Consider the following 26,390-nt stretch of genomic DNA (forward strand, 5'->3'; position numbering starts at 1 on the left):
TACCCGATTCATAACGCTTAGGTTTGGGGTGAAACGGATTTGGTTAAAAGCCGGATAAAAACAAGCACTATAACTAACATAAGAAAAAATAAAGATAACCTAACAAACTGATGACAGCAATACAGAACTTTCATTTCTTAAAAGTATATGTGTATATACACACACACATACACACACACCTTAAATAATTTTTTCTGTATGTTTGACATCATGCTTATCTGTATACAAAATTTCATAAACAAATCATTTATTGTAAATCTGTTGCAAAGTTTCTTACCTGGAGACCCTGCCCTTTCTATTGAATACTGACAAAGCAAGGCTTAGCCTCACAATTATCAGACTGGCTCAAGACTGCACTGTCTACTGTTAAAAGAAAAGTATGGGATTTGGGGGAAAAAAAAAAAAAGTATACTCTGATGCTGCGTCTGTCCCCCGCTAGCTCTGAACTGAGATTTGAGCGATCAAAGACCGCTGATCGCTCAGTTCTCTGCATTCTGAGAGCCATGGACTGCCAGTCTTCGGCTCTCTGCTCTGCCCCTCCAGCGCTCACTGGAGCACTGGACTGTGGAGGGGCAGGAGAGGCTGGCTCAGGCTCTTAGCAGATCACCGAGGCTGAGACAGCTGTCAGTCCAGGCTTCTGGGCAGATCCCAACCACATGTTGGGGATCTTTTCAAAGCCTGAATTGGGACTGTGAATTTCAGTCGACAGTGGGCTTGAGCCCGCTGCTTGTTAAAAACGGATCACAGGAGTGCATAAAGAATGGCACTCCTATGATCCATAGGAAAAGTACAGCCAAAATAACTATGCTTCTTTAACTCTTTTCTGTGAAGACAGGAAATTCAGGGAAGCAGCACTAAGACAGCAGAAGCCAGCAGCATTGAAAGTTGTAAACTGCAAGTGGGGGGTAAGAAGTTTAACAGTTTACTGGGGAATGTTTAATGTATTTGGCTTAATGTGTTAAGCTAAAAATAAATCTGGGTTTTAATACTACTTTACTAGTGTACTTGGACACTAGTCTGCTAGTAGGCTCACACATTTGAGCACTTATTTCTACTTGAAGAGGGGAACAATGTTGCAGGTAGAAGCAGTTAATTCCACTTATCTCGGGGTAGCCAATCCCAATCCTGGCAGATTTTAAAACCTGTATATTTGTTTATTCCACAGGGTAGGGGTCCTTCAGTTGAACATGGAACTTATTGTCATGAGATTAGCGATCCATGCTGCCAGGACGGGCAATTGTGATTTGGGTGATTTAGGCATTCCAACGCTACAAAAATAGCACAACTAAAATAATGTATTATAGATTAAAAAAATGAAAATAAGGCCATACCTGTTGATGTGTTCCTTCAATATAATACGCTACTGTAAGAAGTGTAAGCAGGAGCAGTAATGACCCCACCATCCCACGACGGTGCCACAATCTAGTAAAGAATTTTTTTTTATTATTAATTGTTTATAGAATCTTAACAGGAGTTACCATCTTACAAATATACAGTATAAAGTGAAAACAGTGCAGCGCTAGGTATCAAATGTTGAGTATTGACTTATCAACATACCGTGATATATAGAATAAATTGTGATTAGCATATACAAAAAACTCCAGAGACACCATCAATCAGATGATGATGTAAATAAAGTGCACTGAGCAAATTGTAAATCAACATATAGTCCCATTGGTGATTAAAACATTAATCCATTATTATATATTGATGGGAAGGAATCCAGGAGTGTAGGACTAAAGGAGTCATCTCTGTGTGTGCATCCACCACCCAGGGGAGAAGATTAAAGCAACACTAAAGGCAAACTTTTTTTTTTTTAAATAACAAACATGTTATACTTACCTCCACTGTGCAGCTCGTTTTGCACAGAGTGTCTCCCAACCCTGTCTTCTGGGGTCCCTTGGCGGCTGTCTCCTCCTCGCAAAAGCTTTCCACCTTCATGCGAGCGAGCTCGCATGGTGGAAAGCTTTTGCGAGCGCGCTCCCGTGATACAGCGGCCGGCATAGCCGCCGACTGTATCACTTGGCCCCGCCCCCCGGCGTGCCGCGTTATCCACTGTGATTGACAGCAGCTCCATCCAATGGCTGCGCTGCTATTAATCCGTCCAGCCTAGCCAATCAACGGCCAGGCTGGGAACCGAAGAGCATCATGTGGACGCGCGCAGGACATTCGAGGGGTCAGGTAAGTAAAACAGGGGTTCGGGGGGCCGGTACCGTCGGATGTATTTTCACCTTAATGCATAGGATGCATTAAGGTGAAAAAACATTTACCTTTACAACCCCTTTAAATACGCTTACCAGAAGGTAGCATCAAATCAGGCATGCGATAAAAAAGCTCTGGATAGCCAGTGGTACAATTCTTCCTCCTCAGCTGAGCCACCTCAGGCAACCTCGGGCATGTGAGAATATGGATAAGGATGGCAATGTCCCAGATGGGAAAAAAAAAAACTCCTTTCACCCACCACAGAACCGTTTAGTAGGTTTATGGTTAACAGCATCCATAAAAAAACAGAAAGGTTTAATTGGAATAAAGCTTTACATAGATTCCAAGATGTATTGCATCAAGTAAAAAAAATCTCCTCTGATCACAAAAGCATAAAATTCAAAAAGGCGCATGGAATGGAAAGGACTCAACCCCGACGCGTTTCGTCTACAAAGACTTCAACTGGGGTATTTGCACAGTGCAGTTTATTTAGAGACACTATCAGATGATGAGTTTTTTTGTATATGCTAATCACAATTTATTTTGTATATCACGGTATGTTGATATGTCCATACTCAACATTTGATTCTTAGCGCTGCACTGTTTTTACTTTACTCATTCACACAATTTTTGTTAAGAATGTAGTGCTGGCTGCTATTATTTATGTGTATAGCACAGTATTTTTATATTAATTCCCAATATACAGTGTAGACTGTTTTATTAGAAAGACAACTACAGCAACACGTTTTGCTTCCAGATTACAACAAATTAGACCAGGGTATGTGCTAGTCCAAAGGATAGATTCTAAACGCATCTTATTTCATTGCAAGTTTACCATGTTGTTTACAAAAGGCTTTAAGCCCCAGGACTTTAGAATGAAAAAGCAAGTACAAAACTGACACAGAAATAAAGACAAACACGCTCACTTTACAAATCACTACTCGGTATTCAGTTACAAATCATGAAAGCTTGGTAGATCTTCCAAAGGGCCTGTACCATTAAAATCTTATTTAATCCAGTTGACCTTTAAAAGCCAAACAAATCTTAAACAGTGTGACTTCATTTTCTGAGTGTCAGTTATCATAAGATGTAGCAATGCACTATACTTCTCCTCAAACTGTTAAATAAAATCCACTGTCTGCCACGCATATGGAAAGTGAATGTTTAATATGATCACAAATCGAAACCAACCATTTCAGCACAATCATAAATCATTTCAAAAGGCAGACATACAATCGGTTTCCATCTTGTGCGTGAACATTTATGTGCATTTTAGGCCAGAAACTATTTTTGCTGCTGACATAACTTTACTGCAGGGTTTGACAAATTTGCTTGGAATCTAGGAGCCAGCTAAAAAAGTTAGGAGCCAGAAAACGTACCCCGTCCCGACGAGCTTGCGCGCAGAAGCGAACACATACGTGAGCAGTAAACAGTGTTCAAACCACACATGTGAGGTATCGTCGCAATTGGTAGAGCGAGAGCAATAATTCTAGCCCTAGACCTCCTCTGTAACTCAAAACATGCAACCTGTAGATTTTTTTAAACGTCGTCTATGAAGATTTTAAAGGGTAAAAGTTTGTCGGCATTCCACGAGCGGACGCAATTTTGAAGCTTTTGAATGTTGGGTATAAATTCACTTGGCGTAACATTATCTTTCATAATATTAAAAAAAATGGGGATAACTTTACTGTTGTCTTATTTTTTAATTAAAAAAAGTGTAATTTTTTCCCAAAAACGTGCGCTTGTAAGACCGCTGCGCAAATACGGCGTGACAGAAAGTATTGCAACGATCGCCATTTTATTCTCTAGGGTGTTAGGATAAAAAATATATATAATGTTTGGGGGTTCTAATTAGAGGGAAGAAGATGGCAGTGAAAAATAGTGAAAAATTACATTAGAATTGCTGTTTAAAGCGGAGGTTCACCCTTAGAGGGCACTTTTCCCCCTTAGATTCCTGCTCGTTTTTACTAGGGGAATCGGCTATTTATTTTAAAATATGTGCAGTACTTACCCGTTTACGAGACGCATCCTCTCCGTCGCTTCCGGGTATGGGCTTCGGGAATGGGCGTTCCTTCTTGATTGACAGTCTTCCGAGAGGCTTCCGACGGTCGCATCCATCGCGTCACGATTTTCCGAAAGAAGCCGAACGTCGGTGCGCAGGCGCAGTATAGAGCCGCACCGACGTTCGGCTTCTTTCGGCTACGAGTGACGCGATGGATGCGACCGTCGGAAGCCTCTCGGAAGACTGTCAATCAAGAAGGAACGCCCGCTCCCGAAGACCCATACCCGGAAGCGACGGAAGAAGATGCAGCTCGAAAACGGGTAAGTACAGCTCATATTTTACTACAAATAGCCGATTCCCCTAGACCGAACGAGCAGGAACCTTATGGGAGAAAAAAAAAAATTTCATAAATGGGTGAACTCCCGCTTTAACTTGTAATGCTTAACTTGTAATACCAACGGCTCACCACCAGATGGCGCCAGCTCACAAGCCACCTTCCAAGCCAAGTCGCCAGGACACCATTTCTAGTCGCCATGGCGACCTGGCGCCCGGATTTTTTCGAGCCCTGCTTTACTGTATATGGGGAGATTTTCCAACAATGATACAACTCAAAACTGAGAGAACATTAAAACACAGTTATTGGTTGACAGCCCATTCTGACCTGGAGAAGTCAGAGGCATGCTTGAATAAAAAGATGGTTGCTGACATTTTTTGCTGCACCGTATTTGTGCAACTGTTTAACAGCAAAAATTACACTAAAATTTATTTTAGTATAAAAAAAATAGAATACCCATTATTTGCTAAAATATAAAAGAAGGGGATGTGTTGAGCAAATAAATACCAAACACGACAAGTCTTAAAATGATATGTGCCTGTGATATTGCAAAAAGCCAAAATTCTCAATACGCATACACATGGCCGGGATTCCCGACCAAAGCTCTCCTGGCAGTTTTCCTGTCGGGAAACCTGATCGTGTGTAGGGGGAAAAAGTTACTGAGCCGGTTTTCGGTTTTCCCGGCGGACTTTTTACCGCCGGGAATCCGGTACGTGTGTACGAGGCTTCAGTGGGAATTGTATTAACCAGGCCTAGATGATCAGAAATGTTGTGTTGTTTTTTGCTTATCATACAAAGCCTTCCTGATGTGATGCCATGTTTGCTGCCTTGCTGAATAAAAGTGCAGGACAAACCTTCTAAGCCTGTTTCTGGGTGTCCCTGTGCCGTGAATGCTTTACTGCTGCTAAAACCACTTGAGCCTGCCCCCCTTGCATCATTTATATGGAAACTGTGTACAGTACAAAGCTAGCAATATACTTAAGAAAATCATAAAATGTACAAATGCAATCCAACCACCCTCGAGCTAAAAAAATTATGTATATCATGGTAAACATTGGGGGTTATTTACTAAAGGCAAATCCACTTTGCACTACAAGTGCAAAGTGCACTGGAAATTCCACTGAAAGTGTACTTGGAAGTGCAGTCGCTGTAGATCCGAGGGGGACATGCAAGGAAAATAAAAAACAGCATTTTATCTTGCACATGATTGGATAATAAAATCAGCAGAGATTCCCCTCATTTCAGATCTACCCCTCAGATTTACAGCGACTGCACTTCCAAATGCACTTTCAGTGTAATTTCAAGTACATTTTGCACTTGTAGTGCAAAATGGATTTGCCTTTCGTAAATAACCCCAATTGTGTTTAGCTATTTATCTGGAGTGAAACATTTTAGGGTACTCCTCTTGGATTCAAATGTTTCTCCTTTCCATCTGTCAACTGAAACGTTATATGCAAGTTATCCCTGATTTTATAATTAAATGGGGAAATGAGAGCCACAGAGCAGTTGGAAGAAGAGAAGTACCATGGACACTGAAGGAACAAATTGTACCTTTTCCGATAGAATGTGGTTTATTCAGTTTCTGCACTTAGAACTTGATCTACTGTGACCCATTCCAACACAAGACCCGCACATACCAAAGGCTACATTTCTACGCTTTGCTCTGGTGTACAGCATTTCTTCTGGATTAAAAACGTTATAAAAACCAGAAGAAAACTGATTTAATGCTAGTGCCCTTATGAATTTTTTTATCTTTGAAGAAGGCCCCTTTTACACTGACAGACTGATCAGGTCCGCCTGGTTGGACCCAAACTGACCATCCATAGCGCTCTATGGAGCAGCAGATGTCAGCCGACACTGACACCCGCAGGCACCTGATCTGCTAAAAACGGACAAATGGGGATCTGTTCCCCATCTGTCCGGCAGGTCAGACTGGATAACAGTCAGATGGAAAAAGACAGGCAGTCTGTTTCCATCCGACCCCCCCATAGAGAAGATCGGGCTGTGTACATGTCTGCTCTGCATAGTGGAGTGGACACGGACCTGTCACGGATCTGCTTGGCGGAGTCTGCCTCATCTGCAAGGCCCCTTAAGGGTCGTTTGCAGGCATAAAAAAGCACAAATCTAAAAACTCTGGGAACAGCAATAAATATTCATCATGTTATGTAAAATGGTGGGCCTGTCAACAAGCTACTTTTGATATTTGATAAACACTGCGATACATACTTTAAGCTCCATTCCTTCAAGTTTATCAGGGTTTCAAGGAAAAAATACTGCAAGGTAATGAATGGCTTCCTCCAGAGAACAATACTCTGCCGTTCCTCACGGTCCCTCCTCTTCTTCTCATTCAAAAAGGAGGAATCTGTCAAGAGAGATGTTCATATCACAACCATGCATTGCAAAAAAAAATATTGAACTTTGAGTGTGTGTGTGTTTTATCATGATAGGAAAAGGAAGGTAGAGCAATAGATATTTCTAAACAGTTAGTGCTGGTTTCAGGATCTCAGCAATCTATGACTTAGGCTAGGTTCACACATGTCTGGCTGCAGTTTGCAGTCTGGAGCCTGGTGTGGTTTTGTTCACAGATGCAAATTTTTACTTGAATTTGCACCTACAAATTGACCCAAAAATCGCACAGGACCCTTTTCAGAAACGGACAACGCCCCGCAACAGACATGTGTGAACCGGCTCCATTTAAAGCTAGTTCGATTCGTATGTTAAGAAAGCATCCGATTCGCATATACCTGAACCGAGCCCAGGTATGGGATCTGAATGATTTTCGTGCAGACAGGAGAGAGTGTGCAAAACAAGGGTCAATTGGTCATAGGCTTTACTTTAGGGGTTAGATTAGTATTAGGCCTTGCTTTTATTGGCTAAGGTTCATGCCAAGACAAAATAAACATTTATGCTGAAAACAATAGAGACCACAGAGACTGATAAATATGGTCATCAAATTACCTCAACAATGTCAATAACTTGTAGTATCTAATTTTATACTTTATTGACTCATAGCATTCTGTTTCATAAACCCAAAATAATGTTTTAATACAGAATAAATAAGTATCAACTTTGCACACATGCATTGTATTCTAAACAAAGCAAAATGCCACTTATTTTGTGGTAAAGCCTGCAAATTTTACTTTACTATTGCGCAGTAGCGGCTGGTTTAATAGAAACCGCCCAACATTCAGCCTGTGCATACATCAGTCGGTCCGACAGAAGCCAGCTGAACGCCCGACTTCTGCCGAAGGGGCATTACCAAAATAGGTCTGCCAATCAACATTGGATCAGATCTTTCAGCCAATATCTCAGGGCGCTAATCTGTTCTGGAGGGGGCAGTTCTTCGGTCAGAGCACATAAGCTCAGTGGGGAGATCACTGTACTTACATTGTTAGTACAGGATCTCTTCCCAAGCTCTTCAGTTGTTTTTTCGCTCAGCCCGCTGAGTTGAGCAAAGAAAAAACAGATAGCGTGTACTAGACTTAAAGTGTTTGTTAACCCCCCCCCCAAAAAAAAAAAAAAACACGACTTGAACCTGCCACTTTCTGTATCCCCTCTCTGCTCCGACCACGAAAATCAGGGCTGCTGAGCCCTGATCACCGTGGTCAGAGTACGTCCCTGCGTCATCCGCAGCCCTGCTCTACTTTCATCTCTCCCCTTCATCCCCTCCTCCTATCAGCTCCTTGTTGTGCATCTGTCTCATTCTCCCCAGAGCTTAGTGCATGTGGTGAAGCTTTACTTTTTAAAAAATACCCAAACAGGTGCAAGGAAAAAATAAAAAATAAAAAATGTTTTTGCTTGCACATGATTGTATGGTAGAAATGAACATAGCTTCACCACATTCACTTCTGGGGGACATAAGTGCAACTGCACTTGCCGAGTGCACAGCCTATTATTAGCCTTTGATAAATCAACCACCAAGACTCTTGCAAAATAACAAATTCATGTACTTGAGAATGAAGTGTTACATCCTCTATTTGGGTCCGATGGAATATTTGTATAGCAGGGACAGCCTGCATTAGAGTTTCAGGGACATGAAATCCTTGAAAATTAAGTGCAATAAACGATGGTATCAAGAGATTTTTGCTGGCATAGACCACTCATCCAAAGACAGCATTATATATATTTATTTATTTCACTTTGTGCAAAGTCATCTGCACACAGCTTCCTCTTTCAGTCACATTTAAAAAAAAAAAAAAAAATGAAAAATTCAGAAGAACTTCTACAGAAATTAGTGTTGATATAGATCTTTAACCCCTGAGATACATCCAAACATAATTATAAAACAAACTTCTTGCTTTATTGTATTACCTAATTTTTAAGCCAAAGTTAAGGCACAAATGAAAAAAAAAAAAATCAGCACAAGGTACATTATTTAGGGACAGTTCACATCATCTTGATGCAGGTTGTTGCACGTTTTTTGCACGTTCCAGCATGGTGTGTTTTTGGCAGCCCATTGGTTTCAAATAGTACAGCAGGCAGGCGCAGCACCAGTACCATGCATTTTGGTGGCTGTAAATGCACCTGCGTTTGCAAGATGCATGGGGTTGCCATTATGGAATATTGGCACCTTGCGCGTCTGCAGCCAGCAGCGTATTCCTGTGAACCAGGCCCTACACAGTGCTGCAGGCTGTGTAATCTTTATGTGAATGACAGCTCCGGTTTCCAGGGAGGCCCCTGCTGCCAGAGGCCAGAGCTGTCAATCACAAATTTGTCTCCTTTCTGCTGAGAAATACAGGCAGACATTTATCCATCGTGCCATACCATCAGGGCGGTGTGTGGTAGGCCACAAATGTATTCTACAGCAAACTACATACATACAACCAATGTCATCAAGAACTATCTTCAGTGTAAGGAAGAACAAGGAGTCCTGGAAATGACGGTTTGGCTCCCACAGAGCCCTGATCAAAACATCATCCGTGGGCACAGGTAAGTGCTGGGAAATTATGCTAGGTATATAAAACCTATTTAATTTTACACATATATGTGTAATTTATTTTATTTAAAATTACTTTTATATTTAACCACTTCCATACAGGGCATTTTCACCCCCTTCTTGCCCAGACCAATTTTCAGCGCTGTTATAATTTGAATGACAATTGCATGGTCATGAAACACTGTACCCATGTGAAATTTTGATCATTTTTTCCCCCACAAATAGAGCTTTCGTTTGGTGGTATTTGATCACCTCTGCAGTCTTTATTTTTTGCGCTATAAACAAAAAAAAGGAGCAAACATTTTGAAAAAAAAAAAAAACACTCTTTTTTTACTTTTTGCTACAATAAATATCCCATTCTCTGACAGGACGTGGATCTGTGTGTTTACCTGCTGTGTTCACGGGCAATTGCGGGTGCCTGGCGTACATCGCGGCCACCGGGCACGTGTATCGGGCAGCCCGGAGGGACAAAGGGTTCCTGCCGCCGTCATATCACTATGCGCGGTAGGGAAGTGGTTATAGTGGTTGTAACGGCTGAAGGTTTTTTACCTTCATGCATTTTATGCATGAAGGTAAACAAACCTTCAGTGTGCAGCTCCCCCCTCAGCCCCCCTAATACTTACTCAAGCCCGATCTTGATTCAGTGATATGCACAAGACCCAAGGCTCTCCCAGGTCTCCCCCCCCCCCCCCCCCCCCCCGATTGGCCAAGATGCAGCAGCAGGAGTCATTGGCTGAGCCTTGCTCTCTGTCTTATGCATGCATGGAGTCGGCTCTGGAGCGAGCCACGAATGAGTGTTCCCACAGCAAGCGGCTTGCTATGGGGGCACTGGGCAAAGGGGGAGGGGACCAGAGCGCCACCGGGGGACCCGAGAAGAGGCAGAAACCATTGCACAGAGCATGCAAGTATGACATGTTTGTTATTTATTTTTAGAATTTTTTTTCCCTTTACAATCAGTTTAAATCTGCAGCCCGCAAACTAATAAAAAATATTAAAGTGGTTGTAAACCCTTACAGACAACTTTAACCTGCATGTAAGCCTAGATTAAGGCTTACTTGTAGGTGCAACAAATATCTTCTAAACCTACACGGTTTAGAAGATATTTGCAAAAGAAAGGCACCGATGTCTACGGCGCAGTAGACAACGGCGTGCAGACGCACTGAGCATGCCGCTTCCAACAGAGATCATGCTGTTAGTGGCGGCACCCGCATGCATGCGCAGGAGCGACGTCATCGCGGCTCCGACCAGTCACAGCGCCAGACCCGTGATATGCAAAAGTAACTCGTGGAGAAATGGCGCCGACGGAGGAGGGCAACAAGCACTGCTGTGGGGGCTTTGGTCTCAGGCAAGTACTTCATAATGAGCTAGTATGCTAGGCATACTAGCTCATTATGCCTTTGTCTTGCAGGGAGTTAAAAAAAGAAAAAAAAAAAAAAGAAAAAGTGTGTTTACTTCCTCTTTAAGTATGGCTATTTTGTGCCCACAGCAGTATGTTTGTATACTTAAGCCTCGTACACACGATCCATCCGATGAGAATGGTCTGATGGATCGTTGTCATAGGTTAACCAATGAAGCCGACTGATGGTCCGTCGTGCCTACACACCATCGGTTAAAAAAACGATCGTGTCAGAACGCGGTGACATAAAACACAACGACGTGCTGAAAAAAAAACAAAGTTCAATGCTTCCAAGCATGCGTCGACTTGATTCTGAGCATGCGTGGATTTTTAACCGATGGTTGTGCCTACTAACGATCATTTTTTTTCTATCGGTTAGGAATCCATAGGTTAAATTTAAAGCAAGTTGGCTTTTTTTTTAACCTATGGGGCCCACACAGGATCGGTTTGGACCGATGAAAACGTTCCATCAGACCGTTGTCCTCTGGTTAGGCCTCGTACACACGATGGGTTAACACTCCAAGAAATGTAATTCTACTGCTTGTATGATTGACTTTTCCCAGTTGTACTTGCCCTATTCCAACACCGGGACTGATCATGTGATCACAGCAGATAGAACTTCCCACAAAATGAGTGGAACTGTGTGTTAATTTCACCAAAAATAGCAGCAGGTTTAACAAAGCAAAAATATAGTTGCTTTTTGCATGCTGCCCAAGACGGCTCCGTCCCTCAGAGATGCTTATAAGTACAGTCCATTATTGGTCTCACTATGTTACCATAGGTGTGCGCGGCACATTGCATTAGGGTGCGCACCCCAAACATATTAACACATGGATGGTGTTAGTAGGGCAGCGGGGTGGTGTCAGTAGAGCAGTGGACTTTTCAGTAGAGCAGTGGATAGTGTCAGTCATTTTTTATTTTCATAATTTTTTTTTTTTTTTTTTACAATTTTTTAAAGGGGCCCATTTGGGGGCTTTTTAGTAATATCAGCAGGAGAGATCTGTGCTGCACGGAGTGATTAGTGGCCAGGCACACCCCCTGCACACACTTATGTATGTCCCCTCTTGTCATTTTCCAGATTTAGTAAATAAATATGCAGAGCACAGAAAATATAGGTGTAAGACGACTACTACTACTATTATTATGAATAATAATAATAACATTATATACGTATAAAAATACATATTTCAAGTTTTGTGTCACAACACATTGAAAAAGGATTGTGTGGCCTTGTCTAAGCAAATCATTTTGCTCCAAGCGCCAGCAAAGCTGTAGGGTATATACCTTTACGAGACAAAAAACATAAGCAGTTATTTACAGTTGGACAACATACCTGTAAAGCTTCCATTGTGTTGTTCTTTAGAGACGCCAACACGCCGCTGCTCACAATCAGTGCCATTCTCTGCCATTTCATAGGTCAGCTGAGGTTGAGAATCTTACAAAGAAAAAAAGAACACAAAAGTCATGGCTGCACACATCACACACTAGCCCTGCATGCATACATTTTGTTTACAATGAAATTATCCTTTTGCTAAAAAAAATCAGCTTTAAGCAAAGAGAAACATATGCATTTCAGAGTACGAGGCACCATAAATGAAAGACTAAGCTGGCTACACTCCAGCCAAGCAGACGGGATAGCAATCAGCTATGAAAACACATTGTGCAATCGCTTCATTACAACACAGCAAATGTTGGAACACATCGAGTGGGATTTATTCCTGGATGTGTGGAAAGCAACTTGAAATATCATACGGTTAATACTCTTTACAGGAAGGGTGTGTAAATCCCTGCAGTGTGCTCCAATATTCAGATCTGAAACCAGCTGTTATAATCACAGAACACTACGCATATTTATGCTTCACCGGTCAGGAGTCAACCTTCCCAGCATAACAGGCAGAAGCCAACTACATGGCCAGACAAGCATTGCTTCTCTTATTGCACGTCTTTAAAAAAAATGTGAGTAAAAAACAATATAAAGTAGTAAAAATAAAAATAAATGTAATTGTAGATTACAAATAAAACTAACATAGAAAAACATACTTAGTAAAGCAGATTACCGTCCAACACTGCAAACCCTTTGGGCCAGATTCTCGTAGATCAGCGCATCTACGAGCGGGGCGTAGCATATGCCATTAACACTACGCCGCCGTAATTTACTGGAGCAAGTGCCGTATTCTCCAAGCACTTAATTTGCAGCGGCGTAGTCTAAATGGGCCGGCGTATCCCCGCGTAAATCAAAGGGGGCGGCTTGTATTTAAATTAAGCGTGCCCCCGTGCGGAACGAACTGCGCATGCGCCGGCCTTAAACGTAGGCCTCTGCGCATGCTCCGTAGTACGCCGCAAATACATTGGTTGCGACGTGAACGTAATGAACGCATAGCCCTGTTCGCGACGAGTTAAGTAAACAACGGAAAAACCAGACGCTGTCCCGACGGCCATACTTAACATGGCATACAGCGGACCGACGTAAGGTTACCCCTCATATAGCAGGAGTAACCTTACGCTTACGGAAACGACGTAAACTACGGCGAAGCGGCGCAAAAACGTTCGGGAATCTGCGTATTCGGCTCATTTGCATATGCGACGCTGAAATCGAAGTAAAAGCCACCTAGCGGCCAGCGTAGTATTGCATTTAGGATCCGACGGTGTAAGTGACTTACACCAGTCGGATCCTAGCCTAATTCTGGCGTATCTTGTTTTGAGAATACAAAACAATGATACGCCGGCGGGATTTTCGAATTACGCCGGTGTATCTGTAGATACACCGGCGTAATTATTTTGAGAATCTGGCCCTTAATGTGTATACAACAACCATTACACATTTCTAAAATAAAAAAACTTGTAAAAAGACCAACATTTTTATTTGATTCAATATATGTTCTACCCCTTTTAACGGGAAATATTTATTATCTATACATTGGTGTGTCAGCACCGCTAAAGTATCCCCTACGTTGAGTAATTTATTGTTAAATGATTCATAAATGTGTATGAATGTATTTTAAAAAATTGCTTACTCTCGAGGGGTATACATATCACCATGTCAGGTTTTTATTTTCACATGCATTTATTTATTTGAACTGAGCTTTTTTTCTTTGTTTTAAAGCAAAGTTTCGGTTTTAAAAAAAAAAAGCACAGGGGCATTACTTACAACCAATGAATGTGTCCTTTGTGATTAAGCCAGTTTTTTCCTGGTTGCATATTATCTGTTTTTTTTTTAAACCATGTTTTTTCAGAACCACATTTTTCGTAACCCTCTTTTTTTAAAGGGGGGGGGGGGTTTATAATTAATTTTGCGCCTTTTTCAATGTGAAATGTGAAGGTGTAAAAACAAAGCAAACAAAAAAAATAAGTTTTACATTTTTATAGTTTATAAAATAGAAGTCAACAAAAGAAAAAATCAGCAAGAAAATAATAATTATATGGAGAAAAAGAGGAAGCTAATTAAGGCTGATTATAGTAACTTAAGGTAAACAGAGGAACATTAAATAAAAAAACAAAAACTAACTTGACAGGTTGCTTCAAAACAGACTTCACCTGCAGAGGGAAGCTTGCCCCTTTGATCTGTAGACAAATAAACAGAGAGATACAAAAAGAAACAGTGTTTCTTTTTATCTTTCTGTTTCAGTGGCTGAGCATTGTTGTTGATAAACATCGCCCAGCTGCTTTTTTTTTTTGCTTTTTTGACAACTCCAATTGCTGGGACTTTTAACACTTCAGCTGCTAACGGGGGAACATCACTGACAGCTCAATGGCTCATCGGTTGTTAAAGCGGAGTTCCTACTAAAAAAATATATATATATTAAAAGTCAGCAGCTACAAATACTGCAGCTACTGACTTTTAATAATCGGACACTTACCTGTCCCAGGGTCCAGCGATGCGGGGGAACGAAGCCCCGCTCCTCTACGCAGCGCAAGCATTGTCACTGTGGGCGCCCGTATGTGGCTTCACAGCCGGGCACGCATTGCGGGTGTGCGAGCCACGCTGCACACTGCTCCGCTCCCCCCCCCCCCTAAAAAATGACATGCCAAATGTGGCATGTCAGGGGGTCACCTTCCTTTAAAGCGGAAGTTCGATTTTTGGGTGGAACTCCGCTTTAAGGACGCGGTGGCCCCACTCCCTAACAACCGATGATTGCAGTCTTTTTTTCTTTTACATTTCAGCTGTCAGTGGGGGAATCCCACTGACACCTGAAAGAACCGAACCTAAAATAATAGGTTTCAGGTATGGGAACATTTTCACAAGTACTGACACTCGTTCAAATGCTTAGTATTGCCGACTATACCGTTATCGCTATTGGTGCAACCCCAATTCTAGCCTAATATAACAAGTGATATTTTAATCGCTGTCTGTATCCCTTATGGTAATTTCCCTTCACTTCCTGTCCTCATGTTATGCTGTCGCTGGGACAGGAAGTGAGAAAAAATCTCCCCAATGGGACCACAGAAAAAAGTAAGCACTGAGAGAGGTTCTGATTTTTTACACAAAGGTTTGTCTGAAAAAACACCAACAGATTACAGACAAGGAAAAAAAAATAAAAAAAACAAGAGGAGCAAGAAAACCAAAACACTTGAACAATGTAAAACAGCATTTTACTTACATTCTCCAGTAAAGTTTATTTCGCTAATGACTTCCAGTTGCAAAAATGATGAGATTGGATCCTTCACATCAGATACATTAACTCAAACACAGTGTAAGTTTTGGAGATCTTCAGCCCTTGTCTAGGAAATAAAGATAAAATCTAAGTCGGTTATTTAAAATCACTTTGAGAGAAGCCACTGTTATCAAATTAAAGCAACTGTCAAGTTAGTCTCTCATCCAAGCAGTCGTGCCAGTTCCAGTAAAGTGACTCAAGAAATGGGCTTCACTTCACTGCCCCAGGAGGAGTAAGTGGCATATGAGTCAGGGAATGGCTGCTTCCCTCACTGTCTAATCACACAGGTGTTTTGATTTTGTAACAGATTTTTTTTAAGAGGTTGTATAAGAGCTGGTTCACACAGGGGCGACCTGGGATCCGACTTGAAGTCGTCCCAAGCCGCGCAGTTGAGAAAATGAATGGAAGTGAATGGGAGCCGTCTTAATACACACTACTGAAGTCGCTCCGTCTTCAGAAGAGGTTCCTGTACTACTTCAATCCGACTTGTAGGCAACTTGTACCCATTGATTTCAATGAAAGTCGCCTCCAAAGTCGGATAGTGTCTTAACTGAAGCAACAATACAGGAAGAGAAAATAGTTTTCCCATGCAACCCCCTCCCTCACACAGAGCCGATTGTTTTTTGATTGGCCACCAGAAAGCCTCCTGTCCTGGAGACGACTTGTAGTCGCCTTGTAAGTCGCCCCAAGTCACGCTGTGGTGCAAGCTCAGGTCGTGTTCAGGTCGCCTCGCAAAATCGTGGCCAGAGTCGTGTCGCCCCTGTGTGAACCGGCTCTTATGACCCGTACACATGATCTGAATATCGTACGAAAAAAATGTCGTCCGAGGAAGAATGGACTATAATCGGATCGTTAGTACAGAGCTTTCGAGAGCCAATCATGACAGTTAATCCAATATTATTTTATCGGACATGCACGAAAATTTTCCTCGTACAATACCAGATCGTACAGTTGTCATCCGAAAAAACAATGCAAATACATTACAACAGGGATCGACAAATTTTTTGCATCAGTATAGACAGTGCTTTAGGAAAGGAATCATAATAAAGTTATGTTTTTTTTTGTCTTTTAAAGCCTGTGGTGTGTGAACACACTCAGACTCCACCCTATACAAAAAAAAAAAGTGCACACAAAAAGTGCACAGGGTGTACACTGGTCCACCTGGCCGAAGCCAGGCGGATCGCGTTCTCTGGGAGGTCTGCCAAAAAAGAGCAACCGAAGTACTGGGTGGGTCTCCCCTGAAGGGAGACCCCATGAGTAAGGGTGAACTAAGACGAAGGCCATATCCACCCCCTACCAATACTTTCAGGGCAGGCCCCCAGGACCTACACCCTACTAATTAAAGGTGAAAAAGACATGTACAGTGCAACCAAAAATAAGGACAAAACATAACAAACACACAATAAAGCAGGTGGAAGTAAAGTGGAGAAGTGCAAGAGTACCATTGTGCAATACAATGGCCGGCCCTCCATCCAGGAATAAAAAAAAAATCCTCTGGTCCTAGCCAAAAGGCTCAGCCCTAGAGGCAGGTGTAACAAAAAGTGTGTGTAGTGCAGTGGCCTTGGTGCCGAAACTCAAACCACCCAATCCCTCAGTGAGAATTAAAGCGGAGGTTCACCCTATTAGGTCACTTTGTTGAATTTAATAGTACCCCCGATGTACCTGACGATTTGGCCGTTCCTAAAAAATATAAAAATCTACATACCCCCTTTGCAGCATCTCGAGCAGGCACATCCGGGTTGTAGGGGTTCGGGAATGGGCGTGTCAGTTAGCTCCGCAAAGGATTTTGGGAGCTAACACGTGTGTCTCTGGACGGTGACGAGACACAGCAGCCAGAGGAGCAATCTCGCGATATTTCGAACGTCACCTGACTGCACCCGGTCATGTGACGGTCATTTATATGCTAGGCACAGCGGGGAGTGTCCTTTTCAGGACGCTGCCAGCCGTTGTCCTAGCAACTCTGCAGTGTTGACGGCGCGCCTCGCCGTCACACTGCGCATGCGCGGGATAGAGCGGTGAATGCTGGGACAGCATTCACCGCATCCCGGAAGATACTGCAGGAGGGCTTCAGAGTGCCCTGACTAAAGATGGCAATGTCCATCACAATATTTTATAAAATATCTTTCGGAGGGATATCGCCATGCCTGCGGCTATGAGGATTAGACTGGTGAGTACCAATTTCTTTGTACCACCAGCGTTTCAAAATGCTATTTAAAAAAAACTGTTTTGCCGCGGAACTCCCGCTTTAAGGCACCCCTGGACTGCCATTTTCAGGGGCACATACACCACGTGCTTCTTTTCGGAGCCCGGCCCTCAGCCAGACAAGTACAGCCCTATCCCTACCAGGAAGACATCAGAACTTAGAAAGCGTAGGGAGAGCCCTACCTACAATTGGGGACAAGCCAAAGCCAGATTCAACCCGGGAGGAAAAGGCTCCCAGCCACCTCCTCCTAATTACCTGAAGGAAGTACTAACTGGCCCCCTAATTGGCGAAAGGGGGTCAGTGTTCTTTTCCCAATGACTGACAAGAACAGATACTACACTTGATCTAAGCCAAAAGGTCAAGAAGCATAATAAAGTTATGGTTTACATCTACTTTAAAGGGGTTGTAAAGGTAATTTTTTTTCCCCTAAAATAGCTTCCTTTACCTTAGTGCAGTCCTCCTTCACTTACCTCATGCTTCGATTTTGCTTTTAAATGTCCTTATTTCTTCTGAGAAATCCTCACTTCCTGTTCTTCTGTCTATAACTCCACACAGTAATGCAAGGCTTTCTCCCTGGTGTGGAGTATCGTGCTCGCCCCCTCCCTTGGGCTACAGGAGAGTCAGGACACTCTCTACGTTGCAGATAGAGAAAGGAGCTGTGTGTTAGTGGGCATCCTGACTCTCCTGTATTGCAGAGGAGGGGTCGAGCACGACACTCCACACCAGGGAGAAAGCCTTGCATTACTGTGTGGAGTTACCGACAAAAGAACAGGAAGTGAGGATTTCTCAGAAGAAATAAGGACATTTAAAAGCAAAATGGAAGGATGAGGTAAGTAAGGGAGGACTGCACTAAGGTAAAGGAAGCTAGTTAGGAAAAAAAAAATCATACCTCTTCTCTTTAATACCCTGTATGCTTTGATATACAAGTGCTTTAGATTACAAGTGTGTTTCTGGAACAAATTATGCTCGCAAACCAAGGTTTTACTGTACAGTGAAAATCATCCAGATTTTAACCCACTGCTCCAGGATTTTTCATAGAAAAAAGTTAACTATCTATATACACCCCATATTTATGAGCAATTTATACTGAATGCAAGCCATTATCTCATGTACATGAGGCTTGGATGCATTTTCCAGAATACTTACATGCAAACCTGTCACTCAGTATAGGATTTTGCTGTGACCCTGCAGCGAATGATGAAGCAGGCAACAAATAACAGGAACAGGAAGATCCTGCTAAGCTGGTATTTGGTTTGTGATGAAAACAACCACATGAAGGCAAGACATTCCTGTCTGACCCAGCTCATCGTGAAGTGTCAATTGCTCGACTTTCATATCATGTATTATTAATCTAACAGACCTATACTGTACCATACATACTTTGTACATGCTGACTGACAGATAAACAATGACCAATTAGGGTTATAATAAGAACATTTTTTTTATTGGCTAGTCAAAGATTCAAGGCAATGTTATGGTGAAAAAGAAAGTGAAAAAGAAAGAGAAACAAAACTAGTGTGCTGCCACCTAATATTTATATATCAACTCAGCTTGCTGCTTTCACCAATTGTGTTCCACACAAATACATGTAATTGTTTTGCACAGAGAGGCCCCGATCCTCCTCTTCTCGGGTCCCCTGCCAGCACTCTTGGCTCCTCTTTTTCATCCAGTGCCCCCATAGTAAGCCACTTCCTATGGGGGCACTTGTGTGGGCTCGCTGCCTGCTTCCATAGACCCCTGCTTCCTCATTACAGAGTTTGATTAGCCAATGGCTCCCACTGTTATGGATCTGCCATGTGGGGAAGGACAGAAAAGAGAGAGCCATTGCTCTCATACACAGCACTGGATCGTGATGGGGCTTTAAGGAGGAACTGTATACAGAAGTTTGTTTTAGTTTTGTTTTTTACAACCACTTTAAGGGTGAATTCACACACAGTGCAGTGTCCCTGCAGTAAAACACCTGCCACTGCAAGGACACACAGAAAACAAAATGTTTTCTGTGTGTCCCCAACACACTACACTGCAGCCTGGAGCTGCATTACAATGTGCTGCCAAAAAAACAGACACGCTGCATTCTATCACAATGTGCTGTACAGAATCGCACCGCACAGCATATCGCGCTGCTGTACAGCGACATATATGCAGTGTTTTTTTGTATGCTTCAAATAAAGTTTGTAATACAAAAAAAAATTGCTGTATGTGACCACACTGCCCCCTACCACAGACAAGAATGGACAGCTGCTGGAGAGGTAAAGCAATCTGGCAGCTGTCCATTCTTGTGTGAATTCGACCTCGAGCCTAAGGGCCCTTTCACACGGGCGGATCAGTAATGATCCGCTCCGTGAGTCTGCTTTTGCTCAGTGGGGATCCTCCGTAAAATCCCTGCTGAGCTGGCAGCTGACAGGGCGGATGGTCATCCGCTGACACCCGCAATCACATAGGGACCAATGTATGCCCCGTTTTCATCCGCAACGGATGGATGAAAATGCGGACATACGGTCCGCGCGTCTGAAAGGGCCCTAACTCCAAGATCTAAACAACCTCCTTCCCACCCCCTTGTAACTAACTGCTGGTCTCAAACTGGCAGCCCTCCAACTGTTGCAAAACTACAAGTCCCATGAGGCATTGCAAGGCTGACAGTTACAAGAATGACACCCACAGGGCCGCCAGTTTGAGTCCCTTGATCTAATGCCTATTTTACTTGCCTAAAGTCACAGTCATGTGATCATCATCCTCTCTTCTTCGGTTTACTTCCTGGGGTCCTTCTTCGAGTGTCCACATCACTGCCTGCATGATGTGGACATCTTCTATTGGTGGACACTTCCTGAAGGGTTGAGGCAGGAGAACTCACAGGTGAGCCAAGGGGACCAGTGACCAAGAAATTAGATTGGCTCAGAGAGGAATCTATAACCGATTCATTTACACTGCAGGATGGCTGGTACACAAACGCTGAATACCGGCTAGTTCAACAGAAACAGGCCGACATTCGGCCTGTGTGTACACCAGCGGATATAACCCTAAGGTCAAAGGCTGCTGTGTCCGTCCATGAACGGAAGAGAAATTAGTATCCGATCAGCACTGGCAGCCAATGGCTAAGCGCCACTCCTGTCAGACTACAATAGCTCAGTGGGGATATCGTAGTACTAACCCGCTGGGTTGAACGTGACAGTGTGTACCAGGCTTTAGGATGAGGCGATAAACCATCCATAAAGTGAGATTTGGCTGGTTCAGAAGGGACTGGCCAAGTTTCAACCCAGACAAACTAGGAGACAGAAGGGACATATCACACTGAATGTTAGTAATGTCCCTTGTGCTTATTTTGCATTTAGGGTAAATAAGAGTACCCAACACACAGTTAAAAGTGGCGCTAGGATCAAAAGATCAAAATACCGTAAAGGCACAAGCAGCCTAAAGCAAGTCCTCAAGAATGCCTACCTGCTTTACATACACAAATTACAAAACTAGCTGTATTACAAACTGACATCCTACCCTCAGCTAGAGAAGTCTATATTTAAAGCTAGAGAGGTCTGCAAGTCACAAGGAATATGATCCTTCTGACCATCAGCTAATAACCAAACCACACAATCACATGGCTACATTTTCCATCTGCACTAAGAAATGTGGATCTTAACAGGAAACTATTACTGTAGGCAAAACTTGCAAAAAGTACATTAAATCTGCAATAAAAAAATGCAGCCAGCGTCCTCAAAATGTATGACTTGTTTAAAGAAGCATTGAAGAAGATTGTTTTAAAGAATAATTGAAATGAGAATCCAGGACTTTACCTTCATATATTCTATGCATGAAGGTAAACTTTCATTATACAGCTCCATTATGCAGCCCCCCCCCCCCCCCCCGTAGTGCCCCAGTACTTACCTGAGCCTGATCTAGATCCAACGATGTGCACAAGAGTCCTCATTGGCTGAACGAAAGCAGCAGGAGCTATTGGCTTAGCTGCTGTCAATCACAGCCAATGAGGAGGGCATATGAACACACAGATCGGTGTTTTGGGGCGTGCATGCATCTGTGCCCCCATAGAAAATGGCTTGCAATGGGGGCACTCATAGGAGAGGAGAAGTCAGGAGTACCAACATGGGACCTGAGAAGAGGAGGATCGGGGCTGCTCTGTACAAAACCAACTGAACGCAGCAGGTTAGTATAACAAATTTGTTATTTTTTTTAAATGACCTTTAATATCACCTCTATAAGTTCTACTGGTGCTTCACTCTGGCTTGTATAGTACAAACATCAGCCACTTAGGATTAACCCCTTAGCTTCCACAGTAAGTATAACAAGCATGCCTTACTGCATATGCAGTCTGATTTTACTGTTGTGGTTTTAGTAACACTTTAACTAGTTCCTGTTCAGCCTATAACAAAATGACGACTGGATTTCATATGACATCCTCCTGGATCGCAGGGCTATGCTTTGGCATGATCTTTCACCGGCTGTCGATGACTGATCAGCGTATCAGCTCGCTGTGTGACCAATCACAGCAGGTCACATGACAGTTGTAAACAGCTGATGGCTTCTTTCATACTATCCATTGTGTATAATTGTGTTGCTAGCTGTGATTGATCAGTGTGATCACATGGTGCAGACAGGGCCATTCACAGCCCTTCTGTACTATGTGATTAACTCTGGCCAATCACAGCTAATCAAAACAAACTGATTCAGTAAAATGCTTGCTTATAGCAATGAAATGCACTGCTATAAGCAATCACAAATGTGTAAAAACCAAAACAGTCACAGTGTGTTAAAAACAATCTTAAAAAAAAGAAAACAAATGTAAATAAAAAAAAAAAGCTTTTTAAATACAATTTTTTTTTTTTTTTCATACTGTCACCAGTTAGTGTTCATAATCACTGCCACGTCAGTTATATGATGACACTGTACTGGTGATAGTGCATTTTTTATTTATTTTTTAATTTTCCAAAAAACGATGACAAAAAACAAAAACAAAAAAAACTTGCCATGCGTCTTACTAAATACCTTGGACTGTCCATTTTCCAAAAAGGGGTAATTTTGGGGGGGGGGGGGGGGGGGGGGGGGTATTTGTACTGTCAGGCCTTAAGAAATGATTGATTTTCAGATATATACCATAGTTTATGGACTCTATAACTGTCACACAGACTAAATAATATAAACTTATTTGGGTAATTTTCACCAAATAAATGTTGCAGAATACACTTTGACCTAAATCTATGAAGAACAATTATTTATTTGCAAAGCTTTATAAAAAAAAAAAAGAAAAAAAAGGAAAGAATAAATGTGTTATTTTTTTAAAATTTTTGTTTATTTAGCAAAAAAAAAAAAACCTAATGGTGATTAAATACCACTAAAACAAAGCTCTATTTGTGTGAACAAAAATGATAAAAATGTCATTAGGGTGCAGTGTTACTTGACCGTGCAATTGTCATTCAAAGTGCGACAGCACTGAAAGCTAAAAATTGGCCTTGGTTGTAAAGGCTGAAGATTCTATACATTAACTTTAAAAAAATCTGTGTGCTGCTCCCCACCTACCTCTCCACAGCCCCCCCCCCCCCAATACCCACAAGCTCCATCTCAATGTAGCGATGTGCACGAGCGCCTCGGCTGTCCCGGGACTCTCTCTCTCTTCATTGGCTGAGACAGCAGCAGAAGCCACTGGCTCCCACTGCTGTCAATGGCAGCCAGCGAGCCAATGAGGAGAGAGCGGCCACGGCTCTGTGTGTCTTATGGATACGTAGAGTGGGGCCTCGGAGCGAGCATGCACAAGTTTGGTGCAATTTCAGGAAACCGCCTGGTCTAATGGAAGTCTATGGCAAAGTGCAGGTAACCCGCATGAAAACTGTGGATACACTGCGCTGCACCTGTAATGTGGGGAAACTGCAATGGATCCGTGTGTAACCAGCCGACTGCACAGACCTGGAAGGCATACACAAAGCACACCAATATTTAAGTAGGTATACATATGACTTCTGGTGACCTGGAAGGCCCAAAGAAATTCCCATAAAGGGGTTGTAATGTCTCATGGATTTTAGGCATTAAGGTGGATAATCTTCTGTGCTGCAGCCCCCAAAGCCACCCTCCTTTTCTTACCTGAACCCGATTGTTTCAGCGACGAGCATGAGCCCAGCTCTCAGGTCCTCATTGGATAGATTGATAGCAGCGGGAGCCATTGGCTCCCGCTGCTATCAATCACATACAGTGACATGGGAGCGGGGGGCGAGGCCAAGTCCAGCTCTCTGTGTCAATGGACGCAGCAGTGGGACTTGTGAGCATGCCCCCACGGGTGCCGCCAGGGAAAGCGGCTCTCAGAGGGGGCACTCGATTTAGAGGAGCCAGGAGAGACACTGGGGCACCCCTAGAAAAAAAACCTTTACAATCACTTTAATTTGCAGGGGTTTCCTCTCACTTCCCATTTTGGATAGGTGACAGAAAGTGAAGGGAAATCTCCGCAATGGGTCGCAGATGACGAAAACAATCTGACAGGGGTTATAACCCTCCCTTGCTCTATCCAAAATTAAGAAAAAAAAAAGTTGTGCCTATAGTTTTACTTTAATTAGGACTTTCTTTAGGGCTTTGCTCATTACAGTTTTTGGAGTTAAAATATAAAAGCTGGGAGAAAGTAAAAACTTTCATATCTGCTCTAGTATAATAGGCAGCACCAGTGGCAAAGTGGTGGTTAGCACTTTTGAATCCCGACCACGACACCATCTACCTGGAGTTTGCATGTGCCTGCATGGGTTTCCTCCTGGTACACCGGTTTCCTTCTACCCTCTAAAAACATGCTGGTAGGTTAATCGGATCCTGTGTAAAAATTGGCCCTGGTATGTATATGTATGAATGTGTGTTAGGGACCTTAGAGATTCTAAGCTCCTTGAGGGTAGGGACTGATGTGAATGTACTATGTATATATAAAGAGCTGCGTAAAGTGACGTTGCTTTATAAGTACTTGAAATAAATAAATAAAAAATTCTCCCCTATAGCAAAAAAATAAATAAAAAAAAAGTGGCGCAATTTCTTGATTATTTCTGCATTTATCAAAACACTGAGGGCCAGATTCTCAAAGAATTACGCCGGCGTATCAGCAGATACGCTGACGTAACTCCGAATCTAAGCCCATCGTATGTCTAAATGTATTCTCAAACTGAGATACACTTAAACATGCCTGCGCCGTCGTATCTTAGGGTGCAATATTTACGCTGCCCGCTAGGTGGCGCTTCCATTGCGGTCGGTGTAGAATATGCAAATGAGTCGTTATGCCGATTCACGAACGTACGCTTGCCCGTCGCAGTAAATTTATGCCGTTTCCGTAAGAGATACGCGGCGTAAAGATAAAGCTGCCCCCTAGGTGGTGTATCCAATGTTAAGTATGGCCGTCGTTCCTGCGTCGCAATTTGAAAATTTTACGTAGTTTGCGTAAGTCGTCCGTGAATGGGGCTGGACGCCATTTACACTCACGTCGAAACCAATGACGTCCTTGCGACATCATTTTCCGCAATGCACGTCGGGAAATTTTAGGGACGGCGCATGCGCAGTACGGTCAGCGCGGGAACGCGCCTAATTTAAATGATCCACGCCCCCTACCCGGATCATTTGAATTAGGCGGGCTTGCGCCGGGGGATTTACGCTACGCCGCCGCAACTTTACAGGCAAGTGCTTTGTGAATCGAGCACATGCCCGTAAAACTTGCGGAGGCGTAACGTAAATGCGATACGTTACGCCGCCGCAGATCTACCTGAATCTGGCCCTGAGTTACTTGGAGCATAAAAGACATGAATTATACTGCTATTCACAGGCTACCTTTGTCCACCTAATCAATGACTTCTTGCAAGACATTAAACACTAAACCCTGACCCGTGTTCACAAAGCATGCACTTTGCACAGGTTTATGATTACACAGGCAAGCTAACAAAGAAGACAGCCATCAAGTCAAGGCAGCAAATAAATGATATTGTTATGGGTTGCACTCACACAATCTCCCTAATGAGCACAATCTCTCCATCTCCCATAATACTATCTCAGGCTGTGCTCCATAACCCGTACAAAGGCTCACAATCAATAAATACAATCATCTGGCAGCACATTTAGCTGAAGGGAGTGAAGGGTCAAATCATTTCCATCTACTATTACTACTCATCACTGGAGAAAAGAAACTCAAATACATAAACTTGTTAGCTATTCAAAGTCCAATATTTATTATGAATGGGGACCCGATTCTAATGTTGTTGATCTTCACAACAAGTGGGCTTTAGTGCCGGTTCGCACAGGGGCGGCTTCAAAGTCGTCCGACTCTGATGGCGCCCCGCACAGCGTGACCTGTAAGTCGCCCCAAAGTAGTATAGAAACCTTTTTCTAAATCGGAGCGACTTGAGTTGCTCCTATTAGAATGGTTCCATTGCACTGCATGGACTTGTCAGGTGGCTAATGCCGCGTACACACGATCGTGTCGTCTGATGAAAACGGACCGTTTTCATCAGACGAACCGATCGTGTGTGGGCTCCATCGTTTTTTTTATCCATCGGTGAAAAAACTAGGAACTTGTTTTAAAATTATTTGATGGTTAAAAAAACGATAGAAAAAAATGATCGTCTGTGGGCACGCATGCTCAGAATCAAGTCGACGCATGCTCGGAAGCATTGAACTTAATTTTTCTCGGCACGTCTTGTGTTTTACGTCA

The 26,390-nt window shown here is 42.9% G+C and overlaps 1 protein-coding gene and 1 non-coding gene across 3 annotated transcripts in view; both read right to left on the reverse strand.

Moving 5' to 3' along the window:
- The window catches only part of VMP1 (vacuole membrane protein 1), a 187,406-nt gene that overhangs the window by 154,270 nt on the left and 6,746 nt on the right, over positions 1-26,390 (reverse strand). For both annotated transcript variants that reach the window (XM_040336940.1, XM_040336939.1), the window contains exons 2-5: positions 15,469-15,589; positions 12,204-12,305; positions 6,765-6,900; positions 1,332-1,422 (exon numbers count right to left, since the gene is read on the reverse strand). In XM_040336940.1, coding sequence (XP_040192874.1) covers positions 1,332-1,422; positions 6,765-6,900; positions 12,204-12,279 — 303 coding nt within the window. In that variant the 5' untranslated portion in view covers positions 12,280-12,305; positions 15,469-15,589. The remainder of the gene's footprint in view (positions 1-1,331; positions 1,423-6,764; positions 6,901-12,203; positions 12,306-15,468; positions 15,590-26,390) is intronic.
- LOC120929997 lies at positions 17,898-18,095 on the reverse strand. Its single transcript, XR_005747565.1, has one exon. It is a non-coding gene; the product is annotated as a U2 spliceosomal RNA (small nuclear RNA).

This window comes from Rana temporaria, chromosome 2 (genome assembly GCF_905171775.1).
Source record: "Rana temporaria chromosome 2, aRanTem1.1, whole genome shotgun sequence".
Classification (NCBI taxonomy): domain Eukaryota; kingdom Metazoa; phylum Chordata; class Amphibia; order Anura; family Ranidae; genus Rana; species Rana temporaria.